The 23,059-nt window shown below is 49.4% G+C and overlaps 1 protein-coding gene across 1 annotated transcript in view; it reads right to left on the bottom strand.

Moving 5' to 3' along the window:
- Positions 1-2,254: 2,254 nt before the first annotated feature.
- Positions 2,255-23,059, bottom strand: part of abch1 (ATP-binding cassette, sub-family H, member 1) — a 101,516-nt gene continuing 80,711 nt past the window's right edge. Inside the window, exons 18-21 of the mRNA XM_055638835.1 lie at positions 22,136-22,239; positions 16,658-16,817; positions 7,543-7,647; positions 2,255-2,714 (exon numbers count right to left, since the gene is read on the bottom strand). Of these exons, the coding sequence (XP_055494810.1) occupies positions 2,608-2,714; positions 7,543-7,647; positions 16,658-16,817; positions 22,136-22,239 (476 nt within the window). The 3' untranslated portion in view covers positions 2,255-2,607. The remainder of the gene's footprint in view (positions 2,715-7,542; positions 7,648-16,657; positions 16,818-22,135; positions 22,240-23,059) is intronic.

Genomic DNA, 23,059 nt, shown 5'->3' with positions numbered 1-23,059 from the left:
GGGACACGGCACTGGGACACGGCACTGGGACACGGCACTGGGACACGGCACTGGGGGACACGGCACTGGGACACGGCACTGGGACACGGGGGACACGGCACTGGGACACGGCACTGGGACACGGCACTGGGGGACACGGCACTGGGGGACACGGCACTGGGGGACACGGCACTGGGACACGGGGGGACACGGCACTGGGACACGGCACTGGGACACGGCACTGGGACACGGCACTGGGACACGGCACTGGGACACGGCACTGGGGGACACGGCACTGGGGGACACGGCACTGGGGGGACACGGCACTGGGACACGGCACTGGGACACACTGGGGGACACGGCACTGGGGGACACGGCACTGGGGGGACACGGCACTGGGGGACACGGCACTGGGGGACACGCACTGGGGCACGGCACTGGGGGACACGGCACTGGGGGACACGGCACTGGGGGACACGGCACTGGGGGGACACGGCACTGGGGGACACGGCACTGGGGACACGGCACTGGGGGACACGGCACTGGGGGACACGGCACTGGGACACGGCACTGGGACACGGCACTGGGGACACGGCACTGGGACACGGCACTGGGGGACACGGCACTGGGGGACACGGCACTGGGGACACGGCACTGGGGACACGGCACTGGGGGACACGGCACTGGGGGACACGGCACTGGGGGACACGGCACTGGGGGACACGGCTGGGGGACACGGCACTGGGGGACACGGCACTGGGGGACACGGCACTGGGACACGGCACTGGGGGACACGGCATGGGGGACACGGCACTGGGGGACACGGCACTGGGACACGGCACTGGGACACGGCACTGGGGGACACGGGGGGACACGGCACTGGGACACGGCACTGGGACACGGCACTGGGGGACACGGCACTGGGGGACACGGCACTGGGGGGGGACACGGCACTGGGACACGGCACTGGGGGACACGGCACTGGGGGACACGGCACTGGGGGGACACGGCACTGGGGGACACGGCACTGGGGGACACGGCACTGGGGGGCACTGGGGGACACGGCACTGGGGGACACGGCACTGGGGACACGGCACTGGGGGACACGGCACTGGGGGACACGGCACTGGGGGACACGGCACTGGGGACACGGCACTGGGGGACACGGCACTGGGGGACACGGCACTGGGGGACACGGCACTGGGGGACACGGCACTGGGGGACACGGCACTGGGACACGGCACTGGGGACACGGCACTGGGGGACACGGCACTGGGGGACACGGCACTGGGGGACACGGCACTGGGGGACACGGCACTGGGACACGGCACTGGGGGACACGGCACTGGGGACACGGCACTGGGGGACACGGCACTGGGGGGACACGGCACTGGGGGACACGGCACTGGGGGACACGGCACTGGGGGACACGGCACTGGGGGACACGGCACTGGGGGACACGGCACTGGGGGGACACGGCACTGGGGGACACGGCACTGGGACACGGCACTGGGGGACACGGCACTGGGCACGGCACTGGGGGGACACGGCACTGGGGGACACGGCACTGGGGGACACGGCACTGGGGACACGGCACTGGGGACACGGCACTGGGGGACACGGCACTGGGGGACACGGCACTGGGACACGGCACTGGGGACACGGCACTGGGACACGGCACTGGGACACGGCACTGGGACACACGGCACTGGGGGACACATCTCCTGTCTGCTTGTCCCAGAGTTTGAAAAAACATGAAGATGACAACTCCCAACATTTAAGTTTGATGAAAGGAGTTATTTAAGCAGAAGATTTTGTTTAGCTGATGATGAATACGTGACCTGATCATAAACAGCTGACACACTGGAGCAGACACGTGTACAGTGGGGAAAGTCTAACGGTTCCAGGAATGAGTGGGAACGTTGGTAGACTTTGTGATAACAGCAGAATGAGCTGTGGAATGTGCACTTGCCATTTCCAAACTCAATGTATTAATAAGGCAACCATGGGCTGTGGCAGAATTCCCACAAGAAAGTGCAGGAAGAATGCTAGAGAAAATAATTGGATAAACAATGAGTCAAGGGAGCGGTATGTTTACACAGGATGGATGAGCGAGATGGGAAAAATGGCATTTGTCATCAATATTTATGTGATCTTGCAAATAAAGCCACTTCAACTCCTCTGGGCCAAATAACCAATGATTCTGTCTATTTCAAGGGTAAGACATCTCACGCACACACTCAGCCAGTCACCAGCACGCATGGAGCAGGGAGCTCGGGGGAAGGCAGGCAGCTTTATTCAACTTATTCATTTTCAATACAGCAGCACACTTATCCTCATTAACAATCATTGTGTTTCAAAATTAGATTAAAAAACAAAACACTGTAGAAAAATTTTGGCACAAAATTAATTTTCAACTCTACAATTACAGATGGTTTCTCTCTGACCCTCCTCCTGAGCTTCTGTTAACTGGATGTCGATCGATCATTCAGATCCAGTCCTCGAAACAGACTATTCCTTCTCTCCAGAGATGCTGCCTGACCCGCTGGGATACTCCGGCTTTTGGTGTCTATTTTCGGTTTAAACCAGCATCTGCAGTTCCTTCCTACACATTTCTTCCCACCTTTGTTATCTTCTTACTTTCAATATTATTGTTGCTAATAAAAGGAAAAATGCATTCCAGGACAACGTGATGACAAACGCAGTCCACACGGGCCAGTGGCTGAATCCCCAACCTGTAAGATTAAAGGCAAGGGGTTGGAATGGGTTAGGGACAGGGCATTGGAATTGGGCAAACTGTGATGACAAAGCTGTCACCTTTAATTACTGAGCTTCTCAGTCATTCTAATTGAACGTCATTAACATGAGGACGGGTTTCATCTCTTCTCACTAAACCCAGAGCACCTGCCCAAAAGTAAGATTTGAGGTGTTTAAGAAGGAACTGCAGATGCTGGAGAATCGAAGGTTACACAAAAAAGCTGGAGAAACTGAGCGGGTGCAGCAGCATCTATGGAGCGAAGGAAATAGGCAACGTTTCGGGACGAAACGTTGCCTATTTCCTTCGCTCCATAGATGCTGCTGCACCCGCTGAGTTTCTCCAGCTTTTTTGTGTAACCTAGTAAGATTTGAGGGTTTTGTCAAGAGACAGAGAGCTGGAGTAACTCAGCTGGGTCAGGCAGCATCTCTGGAGAAAAGGAACAGGTGACGTTCTGGGTCGAGACCCTTCCCGGTATGATGTCTTCTTGTGTGTTATTCTAAACTGTTTAACAGAGAGTCACAGTCATAGAACGTGGAAACAGGCCCTTCGACCCAAATTGCCCACTCCGACCATGATGTCCCTGCCTGCCTTTGGTCCATATCCCTCTAAACCTGTCCCATCCATGTACCTGCCTATCTGTCTCTTAAACGTTGGGATAGTTCCAGCCACAACTACCACCTCTGGCAGCTTGTTCCATACACCCACCACCCTTTGTGTGAAAAAAATCACCCCTCAGGTTCCTATTAAATCTTTTCCTCTTCACCTCTGGTCCACAATTCCCCTAATCTGGGCAAGAGAGTCTTTTTTTTTAGTTTAGTTTAATGTTATTTTTGTTTGAAGGGCCTCAGATGTATTAATTATCAAGCAAACATCTAGTTAAAGTAATACTCCCACCCCTTGCCTCTTTCCTGTGCACCCACTCTGCACCCATGTCTGTTACTACCCACCCCCCCATCCCACGCGCCATACCTTAAGTGGGGGACTACCATCGACTCCACAGTCAAAAAGGCACAACAGAGGATGTACTTCCTGCGGCAGCTGAGGAAGCACAATCTGCCACAAGCAACGATGGTCCAATTCTACACGGCCATCGTAGAGTCTGTCCTCACCATCTCCATCATGGTCCGGTTTGGCTCAGCCACCAAGCACGACACCTGGAGGCTGCAGCGAATCGTCCGATCAGCTGAGAAGGTTATTGGCTGCAACCTTCCCTCCATTGATGAACTGTACACTGCAAGGGCCAGGAAGCGAGCGGGCAAGATCATCTCTGACCCCTCTCACCCTGGCCACAAACTCTTTGAATCACTTCCCTCTGGGAGGCGACTCCGGACTGTCAAAGCTGCCACAGCCAGACATAAAAACAGTTTTTATCCACGAGTAGTTGCTCTACTCAACAGCCAAAAATATTTAGCCTCCCTTTGATCTGGTATTTTGTTGGTTCACATGCTTGATCAATGGTGTTTTATCATGAATGTTTTATTATTATTAATGTTTAGTGTTTCCTGAGTCATTCGTAACTGTCACTGTATTTCATGTTGTTACTTGTGGGCGGAGCACCAAGGCAAATTCCTTGTATGTGAATACTTGGCCAATAAACTTACTTACTTTCTTATCTCTGGCTGCAGCTTTGCATTTCACATTTGTCCAGGTTTGCCCAAGTGGGGAAGTGGCTGTTTGGGTAATCATGGGGTAACCATATAACCATATAACAATTACAGCACGGAAACAGGCCATCTCGACCCTTCTAGTCCGTGCCAAACACGTATTCTCCCCTAGTCCCATACACAGCGTTCAGACCATAACCCTCCATACCTTTCCCGTCCATATAACTATCCAATTTATTTTTAAATGATAAAAACGAACCTGCCTCCACCACCTTCACTGGAAGCTCATTCCACACAGTCACCACTCTCTGAGTAAAGAAGTTCCCCCTCATGTTACCCCTAAACTTCTGTCACTTAATTCTCAAGTCATGTCCCCTTATTTGAATCTTCCCTACTCTCAGTGGGAAAAGCCTATCCACGTCAACCCACGGGTAATCTTTTTTTATTTTTTATTGGTGGAATCATCTATCCTGGGTGCATTGTGATGGGTCATTAATACACCAACTGGAAAAGCATTCGCTGCCACAACAAAAGGCAAAACTAAAGTCAGCGATTCACAGATTACATTTGCAAAGGGTTGCTCAATGTGACAAAACGTTACCAAGTGCAGGTGTAATGCTGAGGCTCTATAAGGCGCTGGTCAGGCCGCACTTGGAGTCTTGTGAACAAATTTGGGCCCTGTATCTGAGGAAGGATGTGCTGGCTCTGGAGAGGGTCCAGAGGAGGTTTACAAGAATGATTCCAGGAATGAGTGGGTTAGCATATAATGAGCGTTTAACGGCACTGGACCTGTACTCGCTGGAGGGGGGGACCTCATTGAAACTTACAGAATAATGAGAATGGATGTATAAAGGATGTTTCCAATGGTGGGAGAGTCTAGGTCCAGGGGTCACAGCCTCAGAATTAAAGGGTGCTCTTTTAGAAAGGAGGTGGGGAGGAACTTCTTTAGTCAGAGTGTAGTTAATCTATGGAACTCATTGCCACAGAGGGCTGTGGAGGCCAAGTCTGTGGATATTTTTAAGGCAGAGATAGACAGATTCTCGATTAGAACGGGTGTCAAAAGTTATGGGGAGAAGGCAGGAAAATGGGATTAGGAGGCTGAGATCAGCCATGATTGAATGGCGGAGTGGACTCGATGGGCTGAATGGCCTAATTCTACTCCTATAACTTGTGTTTGAATCAGGAGCAGTGGTTTAGAGAGGGAACAATGAATGCGTTCCTGCATTTCATTCACATTTACTATGTCTAATAAATGACAGAGATATGGAGAAAACGCTGCAGGGAGGAGCTTGCAACATGGCCTGGATATGTTGGAGCACCAAAGTCGTCATGGTTTACATTGTCTCCTTCAATGAGTTTCAAACGTATATTGCAGATTTTCAAGCGTAAAAATAATAAAGCATCAATTGTAAGGAATGGTTTTAAACTAGGTTCTGATCACACTTCCTACTTCTGATATACGTATAAAAACTCAAACAGCCTCACAGTACAAGGGAGGCCGTGAACTGAAGGACAGACATGCTCAGGGCAAGCACATTTGTGGAAACCTCACAGTGATCCCCTGAGCTCAGTCGGCCCACTGGGGAACGAGGCAATGGGCCAGGACAGTGCGGCCAAGAGTCAACCCTGATTGGCCAACGAAGCCAAGAGTCAACCCTGATTGGCCAACGCGGCCAAGAGTCAACACTGATTGGCCAAAGCGGCCAAGAGTCAACCCTGATTGGCCAACTCGGCCAAGAGTCAACCCTGATTGGCCAACGCGGCCAAGAGTCAACCCTGATTGGCCAACGAAGCCAAAAGTCAACCCTGATTGGCCAACGCGGCCAAGAGTCAACCCTGATTGGCCAACGCGGCCAAGAGTCAACCCTGATTTGGCCAACCCTGATTGGCCAACGAAGCCAAGAGTCAACCCTGATTGGCCAACGCGGCCAAGAGTCAACCCTGATTGGCCAACGCGGCCAAGAGTCAACCCTGATTGGCCAACGCGGCCAAGAGTCAACCCTGATTGGTCAACGTGACCAAGAGTCAACCCTGATTGGCCAACTCGGCCAAGAGCCAACGATTGGCCAACGCGGCCAAGAGTCAACCTTGATTGGCCAACGTGACCAAGAGTCAACCCTGATTGGCCAACGCGGCCAAGAATCAACCCTGATTGGTCAACGCGGCCAAGAGTCAACCCTGATTGGTCAACGTGACCAAGAGTCAACCCTGATTGGCCAACGAAGCCAAGAGTCAACCCTAATTGGCCAACGAAGCCAGAGTCAACCCATTGGCCCTTCTGCCAACAGTGTCCTGATTGCCCAACACGCGGCCAGAGTCAACCCTAATGGCCAACGAAGCCAAGAGCAACCCTGATGGCCAACGCGGCCAAGAGTCAACCCAGATGTGCCAACTCGGCCAAGTCAACCCTGATTGGTCAACGCCCAAGAGTCACCTGATTGGTCCATGTTGACCCACAGAACCCTGCCTGACCCAACGTGAGTTACTCCAACCACTCTGTTAAAGAAGGGGACCTATCCTTTTTCTCAATGAGGGGCTGTCTGACCCTGACTTAGTTACTGAGCAAACTGTGAAACAAGAACACTAGAACACCTTCTGTACAGTACAGGGAACAGGCCCTTCTGCCCACAATGTCCAGCCCAACATGATGCCAGATTAAACTAATCTCTTCTGCTAGCAAGCCATCCATATCCCTCCATTCCATGCACATCCATGTGCCCATCTCTGAAGCCTGAAGATGGTCTCAACCCGAAAAGTCACCTATCCATGTTCTCCAGAGATGCTGCCTGACCCGCTGAAATAGGCAACGTTTCGGGCTGAAACCCTACTCTCGAGCACTCTGTGAAACGTCACCTATCCATGTTCTCCACAGATGCTGCCTGACCCGCTGAGATATTCCAGCACTCTGTGAAACGTCACCTATCCGCTGAGATATTCCAGCACTCTGTGAAACGTCACCTATCCATGTTCTCCACAGATACTGCCTGACCCGCTGAGTTACTCCAGCACTCTGTGTCTATATTTGGTGTAAACCAGCATCTGCAGTTCCTTGTTTCCACTATACATAAAATATATTTGGAATCTATATCATTATTGCAAAGCTGAACCTTTTTAATGATGAAGATTAGTTTTTAGAAACATCGATTACCTTTCAAATAAGTAACGTAAATGAGGACATACGGCTGCAAAACGTTTGCTTACCTCGGTAGAGTATACATCGCAGAGCTTCTGATGCATACGTTTGCGGCAAAGTTAAACTGATGCATCTGAGCACGTACGGGATACTTTCAACTGGCCAAATGACTCCTGCAAATAAGAAAGCAGAAACAAGCTGGGAATCAATCAGTTGCTAAAACATAGCTGCCATCGGGCTGGGTGGGGAAAGACTGAGTGGAGAAGCTGTTCTTTGTGTTGTACAGCATGAGGAGAAGGGTCTCGATACAAAACGTCTCTCCAGAGATGCTGCCTGTCCTGCTGAGTTACTCCAGCATTTTGTGTCTTTCTTCGATGTCAACCAGCATCTGCAGTTCCTTCCTACACATGTCTTATTGTGTTCTGGACTGAACTGCTGATTAAATATCTTAGGGAAAGAAACTGCCAGCTGTGGGGAGCATTGCAGTGATGAATGTGGCCAGTCAGGTGTAGATGACATATGCGTGTGACCCTTAATATAGTGACCTCATCACTACTAACCACTCCCCATATCACAAATATAATTACAACCTCCCCACCCACATATCGCTCTCTAGTTCCCGTGACAGACCACATGTACAGCCAGTGCTCTCTGTAATGCCACAGTATGAATGTAATAAAGAAGTAAAGTCACAGTGTGTCGATAACATTTCTTTACATGGTGTCAGAAGTGGGATTGCCCATTTGGGCAACCAAGCATGCCAGGACCTGGGGCTGGTCTCTTTCCACCGTGACATCCACAAGGTGCAAGCCCTAATGGACCCGTTGGCTGAATATCCAGACCGCTTTGATGACGAGCTGGGCAAGCTGCCCTACAACTACAAGATTGTCGTCGACCGCAAGGTCGTGCCAGTGATCCGTGCACCACACCGTGACTCCTTCGCCATGAGGGACAAAGTAGAATCGACGCTGCACAGCATGGTAAAAATGGGCATCCTAAATACGGTCAGCGATGGTCAGCTCCACCATGGTTGTTGCTGCGAAAAAGGACAACAGCAAGATCGCCATAGCGGCCAGACGGTGCCGCCTTGAGACGCTGACCCCCGAGGAGCTGACCAGGGACCTTCTGGTTTACGGTCTCCACGATGAAAAGCTGAGGGCTGAACTTTTGCGCAAGCCCGACCTGTCTTTCAACGAGGCCATGCATGCCTGCCGTTTAGCCGAGGCCGTCACTACGGCAGTGCCACCGGCTGATCAGGACATTAACTTTGCCGGCGTTACCCGCCCTCGACAGATCCCTACCCCGCCACGACCCCCGAGGTCCGGCACTGCTCCCGGGGGATGTTCCCAGCAAAGGTGCCCCAATTGTAACTTTGCCATTCATCAGTACAATGTATGCCCTGCTTTGGGCAAAACGTGTAATTACTGCAAGAAACTCAACCATTTTTCTGCTGCCTGCCGTTCCCGTGGGAAGCCACCTGCTGCTCCAAGGCGTATGTTAAACAACTTGGAGCAAACTGATAGCGAGCTTGGTTCCCAGTATCATCTCGATGATTTCCCTGTATCTGAATCTGGGTCCTCTCAGGGGGAGACCAGCATTTTTTCTGTGTTGGATGCACCTGCAGTGATATCAGACCCTTCAGTTCATGTAACTGTGAATAACTCTGATTTCTTTCTAGCCCACCTGAACCTTTGCAACATATCCCGTGACCCTGCCATGGGTTCCCCTGCTCAGCGGCTCATGTCTCGCACTACCAGACCTCCGATCCTGGTGGCCCAGCGCTCACTCGTCCCCTCTGTCCTCAAGCCCGCTGCTGTTCAGGAGCGCATCACCTTTAAGCGCGATGTTCAGAAACGCTCCCATGACAAGTCCTGCCGCCTCCTGCCGCGCCTTTTCCCCGGTCAAGTTATCCGCATGCAGTCCCCCACCGGTCACTCCCGGCTGGCTACCGTAGTCGCCACTGCTGGGTCGCCTCGGTCCTATCTCGTCGACCATGCAGGAACCATCTACCGCCGGTCCCGCCAACATCTGCGGCTTGTCAACGAGCCGCGACCACCACCCGCAGATCCTTTTGCTCCCCCGCTGAAATTTCAGCCTCCAGGCGATGCTCGGCCCATCGCTCCTCGCATGCCACAGTCTCTACCCTCACAGCTCTCTCCGTCCGCTCCTCCTCCGGTACACCCTCCCTCACCTACCCGCGCGCACTCCTCTGTGGGTCCCGCATTCCCTCATGCCCTTCTGCCTTTGTCTTCTCCGTCCCCGCCCGGCTCACTTGTTTCAGTGCAGCCGTCTGTGCACCTGCCGCCGTACTGCCTCCACTTGTTCCTGCAGGGAGGGGAGATGGCGAGATGCGAACCCGCTCGGGACGTGTTGTCAAGCCGCCTGTCCGCTATGGCCATTTTGCTTAACCATTTCTACTCATTTGATTGTCAGCGCATGAGATGTGGTCGCCCTGTCACTACTTTGTTTGTCTTTCGTTTTCAAGGGGAAGGATGTAGATGAGATATGCATGTGACCCTTAATATAGTGACCTCATCACTACTAACCACTCCCCATATCACAAGTATAATTACAACCTCCCCACCCACATATCGCTCTCTAGTTTCCGTGACATACCACGTACAGCTAGTGCTCTCTGTAATGCTACAGTATGAATGTAATAAAGAAGTAAGGTCACAGTGTGTTGATAACATTTCTTTACACCAGGTAACCTGTACAGGTACACTGGGCTAAATGCCTGTTTCCCTGCTCTGTCAATCTGACTGCTGGTGTTATTCATAACCACTAGATCATTTGTTACAAGAGGCGCAGCTTGAAACAACGAGATGTTATAATCTGTTATATTGTTACAGTGGTACACCCCACACATTTTACCAACAGGTAGCTACTTAGATTCCCAACCCCAAGTGTCGGCAATCCATGTTCTCCTCATGCCTCTGTCCCACTTAGGAAACCTGAACGGAAACCTCTGGAGACTTTGCGCCCCACTCAAGGTTTCCGTGCGGTTCCAGGAGGTTTTTGTCAGTCTTCCTACCTGCTTCCACTACCTGCAACCTCCGGCAACTACCTGCAACCTCCGGGAACTGCACGGAAACCTTGGGTGGGGCGCAAAGTCTCCAGAGGTTTCCGTTCAGGTTTCCTAGGTGGGACAGGGGCATATGTTGCTGCCTCACAGCACCAGAGACCCGGGGTTGATACCGACCACGGGTGTCTGTGTGGAGTTTGCACGTTCTCCCCGTGACCGCACGGGTTTTCTCCAGGTTTTCCGTTTTCCTTCCACGTTCTGCTCTGTAGGTTAATTAGCTTCTGTGAAATTGTACATTGTCCCTAGTGTGTGCAGGGTAGTGTTAGTGTGTGGGGATCGCTGGTCGGCATGGACTCGGTGGGCCGAAGGGCCTGTTTCCGTGCTGTATTTCTAAACTAAACTAGACTATCAAACCCTCTCTTCAATACATCTCTATTGGTCCTCACTTTAACACATTGTCTACAGGGGTGGGGAAAGACTGAGTGGAGAAGCTGTTCTTTGTGTTGTACAGCATGAGAAGAAGGGTCTCAACACAAAACGCTCACTTTAATATATTAAGTAGGAGCTCTACTCAATAACCAAAAATCTGTAGCCTCCTTTTGCTCTGGTATTTTATTTAATTCACATGTTTTATTATTAATGTTTAATGTTTTATGTGTCATTCCTAACTGTCACTGTATGTCACATTGTCACTTGCGGGTGGAACACCAAGGCAAATTCCTTGTATGTGAATACTTGGCCAATAAACTTATTCATTCATTCATTCATTCATTCATTCATTTTGTCTACAGGGGCCCTCTCTTTAATACATGGTCTATCGCCCCCCCCCCTGTCAAAGTGGTCAGAGCTCCTGTCAATGATACAAGAGGTCTCTGCACAAGCTGCAGTTTAAGGTCCTCTATATAACATAGAGGCTGTCAGAATGCCATTGAGAGAAAAACACAACGGGCTAGAATAACTCAGCAGGTCAGACAAAAAGTGTATCGATCATTTTCCATGAATGTCAGAAAATTGACAGAAAATCTGTTTGTCAATAAATTATTTATTTTGGAGCAAAGGTTTCCTTGCTATGATAATATATCAACGAGCCATCACTCAACTTGGCTATTTTAATAACTGCTGGATGTATTGAAATTCTGGCAACATAACGTGGAAATCCCAGGTTGTTATTTACTGGGAGACAGGACTGAAGGTGCTAAACCGCACACCTCCAGATTCAGGGACAGTTTCATCCCAGCTGTTGTCAGGCAACTGAACCATCCTACCACAACCAGAGAGCAGTACTGAACTACTATCTACCTCATTGGTGACCCTCGGACTATCCTTGATCGGACTTTGCTGGCTTTACCTTGCACTAAACGTTATTCCCTTATCGTGTATATAGTGGAGTCAGGTGATATGGAGGGAAGGCAGGAACGGGGTACTGATTGGGGATGATCAGCCATGATCACATTGAATGGTGGTGCTGGCTCGTAGGGCCGAATGGCCTACTCCTGCACCTATATAATACAATAACACATCTGTGATGTCATTCACTACTGAAAATCATTGCCACTACACTCTGACAGGTACCTCTGTCAAATCTGGAGTGTTCTCATTCGAGCTTATAGAAACGTACAAAATTCTTAAGGGGTTGGAAAGGCTAGATGCAGGAAGATTGTTCCCGATGTTGGGGAAGTCCAGGACAAGGGGTCACAGTTTAAGGATAAGGGGGAAGTCTTTTAGGACCGAGATGAGAAAAACATTTTTCACACAGAGAGTGGTGAATCTGTGGAATTCTCTGCCACATAAGGTAGTTCTGTGGCTATATTTAAGAGGGAGTTAGATGTAGCTCTTGTGGCTAAAGGTATCAGGGGGTATGGAGAGAAGGCAGGTACAGAATATTGAGTTGGATGATCAGCCATGATCATATTGAATGGCGGTGCAGAATGGCCTACTCCTGTACCTATTTTCAATGTTTCTATGTCTATGATCACAATGAATGGCGGTGCTGGCTCGAAGGGCCGAATGGCCTATTCCTGCACATATTTTCTATGTTTCTATGTGCTGGTCGAGGCAAGTTACTGGTTCCTTCCATTCAAAGTCACCCCTCCACCCAAGCTTGTCTTGCAGCAAAGATAAAGTCCCTTCAAGTCCCATAAAGTCCCTTCACCTATTCAAGATGGCGGACTGCGGGGGTGATGCGCCGTTGTGCATGGCCGCTCCTCCTGCAGTCCGTCCTTTCACCCTTATTTATTTTTATTTTTAGTCCTGTTGGAGGTCTTCTTTTATGTGGTGGGTGGGGGAGGGGAAGGGGGAAATTATTTTTAACCCCAGTCCTACCTGGTCGGAGATGCGGTTTTTCTCCGAACCGCATCTTCGTCCTCTCTGTGCGGCCTAGTCGAACTGGAGCAGCGCTGGAGCGGCGTTTCCTGCGGGGACTGCAGCTTCGACGGCGGTGTAGATGCTGGGACACCTACAAGGAGCGGGCGATGCCTTACCGGGTCGCCTTGCGGTAAGCTCCGGGGCACTGTTACCGCCGACAGCACCGCAGAGCCTGGGATCCGAGATCGCCAGAGTCGGAGGTTCGGCCGGCGCGGCCTGTGAACTTTGGTCGTTGCAGTCTTCGGGGGGGGGAAGCGGCCGCTTCAGTCCAGGCCGCTGATGGATGTTCACCGACGCCGATGGTCCAGCTTCGCGGCAAGAGGGCCTGAAGACACCGGGCTGGCTGAGGAGGCCAGATATAGGCCCCGACCTCGGGTGGACTATGAGGGGGAGAACTGGTTATTTTTGGTGCCTTCCCTCACAGTGAATTCTGCTGTGGGGGGACGTTTCATGTTGATTTCTATAGTGTACTGTTTCTGTGTCTTTTTTCTTATTCTCTTTTTTCTCTTTTTTTGATTTGTATGGATTTATTGCATTGATCTGTTCAATTAATTTAATCAATCTTTGTAAAGCACTTTGGTTCAAATACTGGTTTTGTTGAAAAGTGCTATATAAATAAATATTATTATTATTCATTCAGTTCAAACATGGTCAGGGTAAAGGTTGTATGGCTGAGTGCCCCATCACTGGCGCCCACAACTTATCCTCACCCTATTCAAGAAGGAACTGCAGACTCTGGAGAATCGAAGGTAGACAAAAATTGCTGGAGAAACTCAGCGGGTGCGGCAGCATCTATGGAGCGAAGGAAATAGGCAACGTTTCGGCCTGAAACCCTTTCGGGTTTCGGCCCGAAACGTTACCTATTTCCTTCCGGGTTTCGGCCCGAAACGTTGCCTATTTCCTTCGCTCCATAGATGCTGCCGCACCCGTCCACAGTAAGACCATTGTCTCTCACTCAGAGTCTACACGAGTTCCTGTTTTGGTTCTGGTGTCCTGTTTATGTCGCTGCCTCACTTTCCTGTTGTGTAACTAGGAACCATTTCACCAAATCCTCTCAGCAACGCAGTGTCTCAGCTTTCCCCGCCAAGCCTTTTCCTTTGTACTCTGATGAAATGTTAGAAACATAGAAACACGGAAAATAGGTGCAGGAGTAGGCCATTCGGCCCTTTGAGCATGCACCGCCATTCAATGTGATCATGGCTGATCATCCAACTCAGTATCCTGTACCTGCCTTCTCTCCATACCCCCTGATCCCTTTCGCCACAAGGGCCACATCTAACTCCCTCTTAAATATGGCCAATGAACTGTGGCCTCAACTACCTTCTGTGGCAGAGAATTCCACAGATTCACCACTCTCTGTGTGAAAAAAAAAAAATCTCATCTCGGTCCTAAAAGACTTCCTTCCCCCTTATCCTTAAACTGTGACCCTTTGTCCTGGACTTCCCCAACATCAGGAACAATTTTCCTGCATCTAGCCTGTCCAACCTCTTAAGAATGTTGTAAGTTTCTATAAGATCCCAGCTCAATCTTCTAAATTCTAGCGAGTACAAGCCGAGTCTATCCAGCAGCACAATCTCTTGAATCGGCTGAACTTAACATTACAATATATTTACTTTAGTGTGGAAGCAACAAACGTGGCAAGAAAGGTTTGTCAAACATGCACATTGGTCCTTTAACACAAAGTTATTGTTGCTGCTGTGAGGCTGTTGCCCCGTGGTCTCCAGCTGAACCCCTGCTGAGGTGGAATTGTGTGCAGTTTTGGTCCCCTAATCTGAGGAAGGACATTCTTGCTATTGAGGGAGTGCAGCGTAGGTTCACCAGGTTAATTCCCGGGATGGCGGGACTGTCATATGCTGGGAGAATGGAGCAGCTGGGCTTGTACACTCTTGAGTTTAGAAGGATGAGAGGGTATCTCATTGAAACATATAAAGATTGTTAAGAGTTGGACACGCTAGAGGCAGGAAACATGTTCCCGATGTTGGGGGAGTCCAGAACCAGGGGCCACACAGTTTAAGAATAAGAGGTAGGCCATTTAGAACGGAGACGAGGAAACTCTTTTTCTCACAGAGAGTTGTGAGTCTGTGGAATTCTCTGCCTCAGAAGGCGGTGGAGGCCGGTTCTCTGGATGCTTTCAAGAGAGAGCTAGATAGGGCTCTTAAAAATAGTGGAGTCAGGGAATATGCGGAGAAGGCAGGAACGGGGTACTGATTGGGGATGATTAGCCATGATCACATTGAATGGCAGTGCTGGTTCGAAGGGCCGAATGGCCTACTCCTGCACCTATTGTATATTGTCTATTGGAAGGACACTAACCCAGAGAGAGAGGAGAGCTGGTCAGCTCGAAGTAAGAGAGAGAGAGAGAGAGAGAGGGTTGTCCCAGGGTTCGTTATATATGCCAGGAATCACCCCTGTACCCCGTGACAATGGATTGGCGCGGCCTTGGATATGGATTGGATATGATATGGATTGGCGCGGCCTTTCCTGCCGGGATTGACCGGAGCTCCAGCAGCGGCGGGACAGCGCTGAAACATCGCGGGGCTGGCGATGCCTTACCGGGGGTCGCCATCTGGAGCCCGGAGTGCTGGACCTGCTGCACCGACATCATGGAGCTGCGGTTTGCGGAGCTCCCAACGCGGGCGGCGCTGATGGACAGCGTGGGGTCCTGCGACTCTGCCCGGCTCGGCCAGCGGACTCAGGAGCTGCAGACTCCGGCAGCGGGAGGCGGCTGATCAGAAGGTCCGGGCCCCTGAGGAGGAGGATGCTCACCGTCGGGGTTCGGCGTCGGCGTTCCACCAGCCCGGCGTGAGGGCCTGAACATCGGGCCACCCGGGGCGGCGACTGCGGGTGCTCGGAAGGCCCCGACCACGGATGAACACGGAGGGGAGGCTGGCTGGACTATGGTGCCTTCCTAACCTGGGTGCCATTTATGTTATGTTGTGGACTTTATGTGTTTGTGCTTTTTTTTTAATTTTAAAATTTTTTTAATTCAATTTCAATTTTATTTTTAATATGTTTTATTATTTATTTATTATTTATTTTTATCATTTTTCTTGTGATTTGTTTTTAATGATACTGCCTGTAAGGGAAATTCATTTTGTTGTCTCAAATTGAGACAATGACAATAAATTTGAATACAATACAATACAATACAACTCCTCCCTGCCATTGCCCAGTCACGTGACCGACTGCTGAGGGTTCGTGTAGCTAGTGGCCCAACCACCGGGTGCCGCCATATTCATTTAGTTTAGAGATACAGCGCAGAAACAGGCCCCACTGAGTCCGCACCCGACCAGCGATCCCCGCACACTAACACTATCCTACACACACACTCAGGGACAATGTACTATTTTTACAGAAGCCAATTAACCTACAAACCTGCACATCTTTGGAGTGTGGGAGGAAACCGGAGCACCCGGAGGAAACCCACATGGTCACGGGGAGAACGTGCAAACTCCATACAGACAGCACCCGTAGTCGGGATGGAACCCGGGTCTCTGGCGCTGTGCGGCAGCAACTCTACCGCTGCACCACCGTGCCGCCTATAATGGTATGTCTGCAGCTTTTAAGACCGTTAGTCATGGGAGCAGAATTAGGCCATTCAGCCCATCGAGTCTGCTACACCATTCAATCATCCCAACCCTGTTCTCCTGGCTCTTCCCCATAACCTTTGACACCCTTCCTAATCAATCTCCACTTTGAAAACACCCGACGTTCTGGCCTCCACTGCCGACTGTGGCAATGAATCCCACCTGGAGCTGACACCTGGAGTTAGTTCCCACTGCAGTAACACTTACCGCTGAGGACGATGTCAGGGTAGAAGATGCCGAGAGCCACCTGGGCTGCTGACTGCTCATCGTCAAAGGCAGCGGAGATGACGAGGCCCAGAGATATGCCGGTGATGCCTTGCAGCAAGATGAGAATGGCCACCAGCAGCAAGGAGCCTTCATTCGGAATCTTCAAACAACAAACGCGCAGAAAGTCAACAATCAAAATGTCCACTTCCAAAGATTGAAAAGACTAGGCTTGTATTCATAGAAACATAGAAATTAGGTGCAGGAGTAGGCCATTCGGCACTTCGAGCCTGCACCGCCATTCAATATGATCATGGCTGATCATCCAACTCAGTATCCTGTACCTGCCTTCTCTCCATACCCCCTGATCCCTTTAGCCACAAGGTCCACATCTAACTCCCTCTTAAATATAGCCAATGAACTGGCCTCGACTACCCTCTGTGGCAGAGAGTTCCAGAGATTCACCACTCTCTGTGTGAAAAAAGTTCTTCTCATCTCGGTTTTAAAGGATTTCCCCCTTATCCTTAAGCTGTGACCCCTTGTCCTGGATTTCCCCAACATCGGGAGCAATCTTCCTGCATCTAGCCTGTCCAACCCCTTAAGAATTTTGTAAGTTTCTATAAGATCCCCTCTCAATCTCCTAAATTCTAGCGAGTATAAACCAAGTCTATCCAGTCTTTCTTCATACAGCGCGGAAACTGGAGTTTAGAAGGATGAGGGGATATCTTATAGAAACATATAAAATTATAAAAGGACTGGACAAGCTAGATGCAGGAAAAATGTTCCCAATGTTGGGCGAGTCCAGAACCAGGGGCCACACACAGTCTTAGAATAAAGGGGAGGTCATTTAAGACTGAGGTGAGAAAAAACTGTTTCATCCAGAGAGTTGTGAATTTATGGAATTCCCTGCCACAGAGGACAGTGGAGGCCAAATCACTGGATGGATTTAAGAGCGAGTTAGATAGAGCTTTAGGGGCTAGTGGAGTCAAGGGATATGGGGAGAAAGCAGGCACGGGTTATTGATACAGGATGATCAGCCATGATCAAAGTGAACGGCAGTGCTGGCTCCAAGGGCCAAATGGCCTCCTCCTGCACCTATTTTCTATATTTCTATGTGTCTTTTAAAACCAACAACCAGTTTAGTTTAGTTTAGTTTAGAGATACAGCACGGAAACAGGCCCTTCGGCCCACCGAGTCGGTGCCGACCAGTGGTCCCCATACATTAGCACTATCCTACACACACTAGGGACATTTTTTTTTGCCAAAGCCAACTAACCTACAAACCTGTAAGTCTTTGAGATGTGGCGGAAACTGGAGAAAACCCACGCAGGTCACGGGGAAAATGTACAAACTGCGTACAGACAGCGCTGGAGGTCAGGATCAAACCCAGATCTGTGGCGCAGTGAGGCAGCAACTCTACCGCTGTGCCACCGTGACCGCCCTTTTATTCATTGATCTTATTGCCTTTATCTTTACATTTGAAAATGTAGAACAATCGTGATTCAAGACAATGGAAGATGTTGTCGAGATAACATCCCAATCTTGGGAACATCGACCCAATGTTGACGCGTAAAATAGCAATTTGGAAAGAGCATTTGAATGGTTAAAATTAAATATTGAAAGCTCAACACATTGATTTAGTTCAATGACGAGCTGGTCCAACAAAGCAGCGGAACTTTAAAGAGCCATTTTGTACCACAATAAGAAAAGTTTAACATGCTTCGCTGAGAATTTAGTAATAAACACATGCTTCTTGCAAACAAAAACTACTGTGGCAGTCTGGAGCTGTGGGAACAATATTTCCAGTATCTGTGTTTTAATTCTGTATCCAATTTTCTCTCTGTATGCTTCAATGTCACCTTCTCCTAACTAACAATGATCTATTCTACATTTTCCTTGAACGTCATCCCCTTAGATGTCTCATTTTCACACCTTACACTTCCTTATCTCTGTGTCTCCCTCTCCCCTTACGCTTCCTTATCTCTGTGTCTCCCTCTCCCCTTACACTTCCTGATCTCTGTGTCTCCCTCTCCCCGACTCTCGGTCTGAAGAAGGGTCGCAACCCGAAACGTCACCCATTCCTTCTATCTTGAGATGCTGTGTGTTAAAGGGCTCTTAAAGATAGCGGAGTCAGGGGATATGGGGAGAAGGCAGGAACGGGATACTGATTGGGGATGATCAGCCATGATCACATTGAATGGCAGTGCTGGCTCAAAGGGCCGAATGGCCTACTCCTGCACCTATTGTCCGTTGTCTATTGTGTTCCACTGAGTTACTCCAGAATTCTGCGTCTATCTTCCCAGTAACTCAATCAGATTAACATAACATATTAAGGTACAAAGCTGACTCAAGGTTAAACGACACTGCTGTGAATTTAAGGAGCCAAGGGGCAGTGACAGGGGATTGAGCCCACATTCTCAGGTGGTCAGTGTGGGGAGACAATGAGGAAACGTCTCCTGAGAGGGAGGACAGCTCAGTCTGCCTGTCAGTACACTCTATCCCCCTGCCTGCGTCATTGAGTGACAAACAGACCTGGTGTGGATTTATTTATTTTACAGTTCGAATACAAAAGTCAAGTTAAGTCAAGTCACTTTTATTTTTATAGCACATTTAAAAAACAACTCTCGTTGACCAAAGTGCTTTACATTGGTGGAGGTACAAACGTTATTCAACATTGGTTCATAGATTAAGTACATACATAAATACATACATACATACAGCCCTCCCTCAGAGGACGTCAAGAAGGCTTGAGAATAAAGATAAGTTTTAAGTCTCGACTTAAAAGAGTCGATGGAGGGGGCGGTTCTGATGGGAAGAGGGATGCTGTTCCATAGCCCAGGAGCTGCAACCGCAAAAGCGTGGTCGCCCCTGAGCTTGTGCCTAGACCGCGGGATGTTCAGTAACCCCAAGTCGGCCGATCTGAGGGACCTGGAGGAGGTGTGGTGGGTAAGTAGATTTTTGATGTAGATTATGAAAGAAAACTGGCAGGGAACATAAAAACTGACTGCAAAAGTTTTTATAGATATGTGAAAAGAAAGAGATTAGTTAAAACAAATGTAGGTCCCTTGCAGTCAGAAACAGGTGAGTTGATCATGGGGAACAAGGATATGGCGGATCAATTGAATAACTACTTTGGTTCCGTCTTCACTAAGGAAGACATAAATAATTTGCCGGAAATAGCAGGGGACCGCGGGTCAAAGGAGGTGGAGGAATTGAGTGAAATCCAGGTTAGCCGGGAAGGGTGTTGGGTAAATTGAATGGATTAAAGGCCGATAAATCCCCAGGGCCAGATAGGCTGCATCCCAGAGTACTTAAGGAAGTAGCTCCAGAAATAGTGGATGCATTAGTAATAATCTTTCAAAACTCTTTAGATTCTGGAGTAGTTCCTGAGGATTGGCGGGTAGCAAACGTAACCCCACTTTTTAAGAAGGGAGGGAGAGAGAAATTGGGGAATTACAGACCAGTTAGTCTAACATCGGTGGTGGTGAAAATTCTGGAGTCAGTTATTAAAGATGGGATAGCAGCACATTTGGAAAGTGGTGAAATCATTGGACAAAGTCAGCATGGATTTATGAAAGGTAAATCATGTCTGACGAATCTTATAGAATTTTTCGAGGATGTAACTAGTAACGTGGATAGGGGAGAACCAGTGGATGTGGTGTATCTGGACTTCCAGAAGGCTTTCGACAAGGTCCCACATAAGAGATTAGTATACAAACTTAAAGCACACGGCATTGGGGTTCAGTATTGATGTGGATAGAGAACTGGCTGGCAAACAGGAAGTAAAGAGTAGGAGTAAACGGATCCTTTTCACAATGGCAGGCAGTGACTAGTGGGGTACCGCAAGGCTCAATGCTGGGACCCCAGCTATTTACAATATATATTAATGATCTGGATGAGGGAATTGAAGGCAATATCTCCAAGTTTGCGGATGACACTAAGCTGAGGGGCAGTGTTAGCTGTGAGGAGGATGCTAGGAGACTGCAAGGTGACTTGGATAGGCTGGATAAGTGGGCAAATGTTTGGCAGATGCAGTATAATGTGGATAAATGTCAGGTTATCCATTTTGGTGGCAAAAACAGGAAAGCAGACTATTATCTGGTCGACTAGGAAAAGGGGAGATGCAGCGAGACCTGGGTGTCATGGTACACCAGTCATTGAAAGTAGGCATGCAGGTGCAGCAGGCAGTGAAGAAAGCGAATGGTATGTTAGTTTTCATAGCAAAAGGATTTGAGTATAGGAGCAGGGAGGTTCTACTGCAGTTGTACAGGGTCTTGGTGAGACCACATCTGGAGTATTGCGTACAGTTTTGGTCTCCAAATCTGAGGAAGGACATTATTGCCATAGAGGGAGTGCAGAGACGGTTCACCAGACTGATTCCTGGGATGTCAGGACTGTCTTATGAAGAAAGACTGGATAGACTTGGTTTATACTCTCTAGAATTTAGGAGATTGAGAGGGGATCTTATAGAAACATACAAAACTTTTAAGGGGTTGGACAGGCTAGATGCAGGAAGATTGTTCCCGATGTTGGGGAAGTCCAGGACAAGGGGTCACAGCTTAAGGATAAGGGGGAAATCCTTTAAAACCGAGATGAGAAGAACTTTTTTCACACAGAGAGTGGTGAATCTCTGGAATTCTCTGCCACAGAGGGTAGTTGAGGCCCACAGTTCATTGGCTATATTTAAGAGGGAGTTAGATGTGGCCTTTGTGGCTAAGGGGATCAGGGGGTATGGAGAGAAGGCAGGTACGGGATACTGAGTTGGATGATCAGCCATGATCATATTGAATGACGGTGCAGGCTCGAAGGGCCGAATGGCCTACTCCTGCACCTAATTTCTATGTTTCTATGTTTCTATGTAGGTGGGGGCAAGCCAGTCGAGGGCTTTGTAAACGTAAAGGAGGATCTTGAAATTTATTCGGAACCACACAGGGAGCCAGTGGAGAGAGGCCAGAATCAGGGGTGATGTGGTCCCTTTTTCGGGTGCCCTTGTTTGCACAAAAGTACGAACAACACAAAAGTAACAACTTCAGAAAGGACTCGAGGAGGAATTTCTTTAGCCAGAGGGTGGTGAATATGTGGATTTCTTTGCCACATAATGCTGTGGAGGCCAAGTCAATGGATATTTTTAAGGCAGAGATAGATAGATAGTTGATTTGTACAGGTGTCAGGGGTTATGGGGAAAAGGAGGGAGGGAATTAGGAATGAGAGATAGATCAGCCATGATTGAATGGCGGAGTAGACTTGATGGGCCGAATGGCCTAATTCTACTCCTATCACTCATGAACATGAGAATACACATTTAATGCAGGTGAATGCAGGCTTCAATAGATTGTCAGGTGCATAATCCCATCAGTTGGGACACCAGCCTCCTGCCAAGCCGAGGCTTTTCGTGCTGCTCATTTTGAAAGGCAGGAAGTTTAATAATCTCCCAGACGAGAGAGAGAGAGAGAGAGATGTGCAGGAAAGTAGTGGACTCACCTTGAAAACGAGGAATGTAAAGATGAGCAGCAGAATGATCTGAACGGTCATCGTCACCAGCTGGGAAAGGGTGTGAGCCAGCATGACCTCCAGGGAACTAATACCTGCAGCAGAGCACAATGGGTGTGAATACGTACACCAGTAACTGAAGCACAGTGACAGAATGGATGCGGGCGGCCCCACACTGTAATGTTGCAACACGCAATATCACCTCATCAGGCCGCTAATCAGGTCAACCGTCTCATACCCAACTCTCTGAAGGGTCTCGACCCAGAAACGTCACCCATTCCTTCTCTGCAGTGATGCTGCCTGTCCCGCTGAGCTACTCCAGTATATTGTGTCTACCTTGTGTGTTCTCATCACCTCCACGCTACACACAATCTATTTATTCCCATTATCTCCTTTATAAAGTTACTTGCTCAAGTTCCCCGAACATTAAAATAAATGCTGCAGAATAGATTCATTATTTTAAAAACAATTCAGGAGTAGGAGCGGACGCTGAGCCTGCTACACAATGCTCAAGGGGGAATGTCTTTAGTCAGGCGGTGGTGAATCTGTGGAGTTCATTGCCACAGAAGGCTGTGGAGGCCAGGTCAGTGGATATATTTAAGGGTTGAGAGATAGAACAGCCATGATTGAACGGTGGACTAGACTTGATGGGCCGAATGGTCTAATTCTGCTCCTATCACTTATGAACATGAACTTTTCACTAGAATCTCTGGCAACGCAGTACCACCTCAGCACCACACACCCACCTCCACTGCTATTGAGGGAGTGCAGCGTAGTTTCACCAGGTTAATTCCCGGGATGGCGGGACTGTCATATGCTGAGAGAATGGAGCAGTTGGGCTTGTACACTTTGGAATTTAGAAGGATGAGAGGGAGATAGGGCCCTTAGAGATAGCGGAGTTAAGGGATATGGGGA

The sequence above is a fragment of the Leucoraja erinacea genome, chromosome 8 (assembly GCF_028641065.1).
Source record: "Leucoraja erinacea ecotype New England chromosome 8, Leri_hhj_1, whole genome shotgun sequence".
NCBI lineage: Eukaryota > Metazoa > Chordata > Chondrichthyes > Rajiformes > Rajidae > Leucoraja > Leucoraja erinaceus.
Note: the sequence above shows the minus strand (reverse complement) of the source record. Positions and strands in the feature narration are given on the sequence as shown.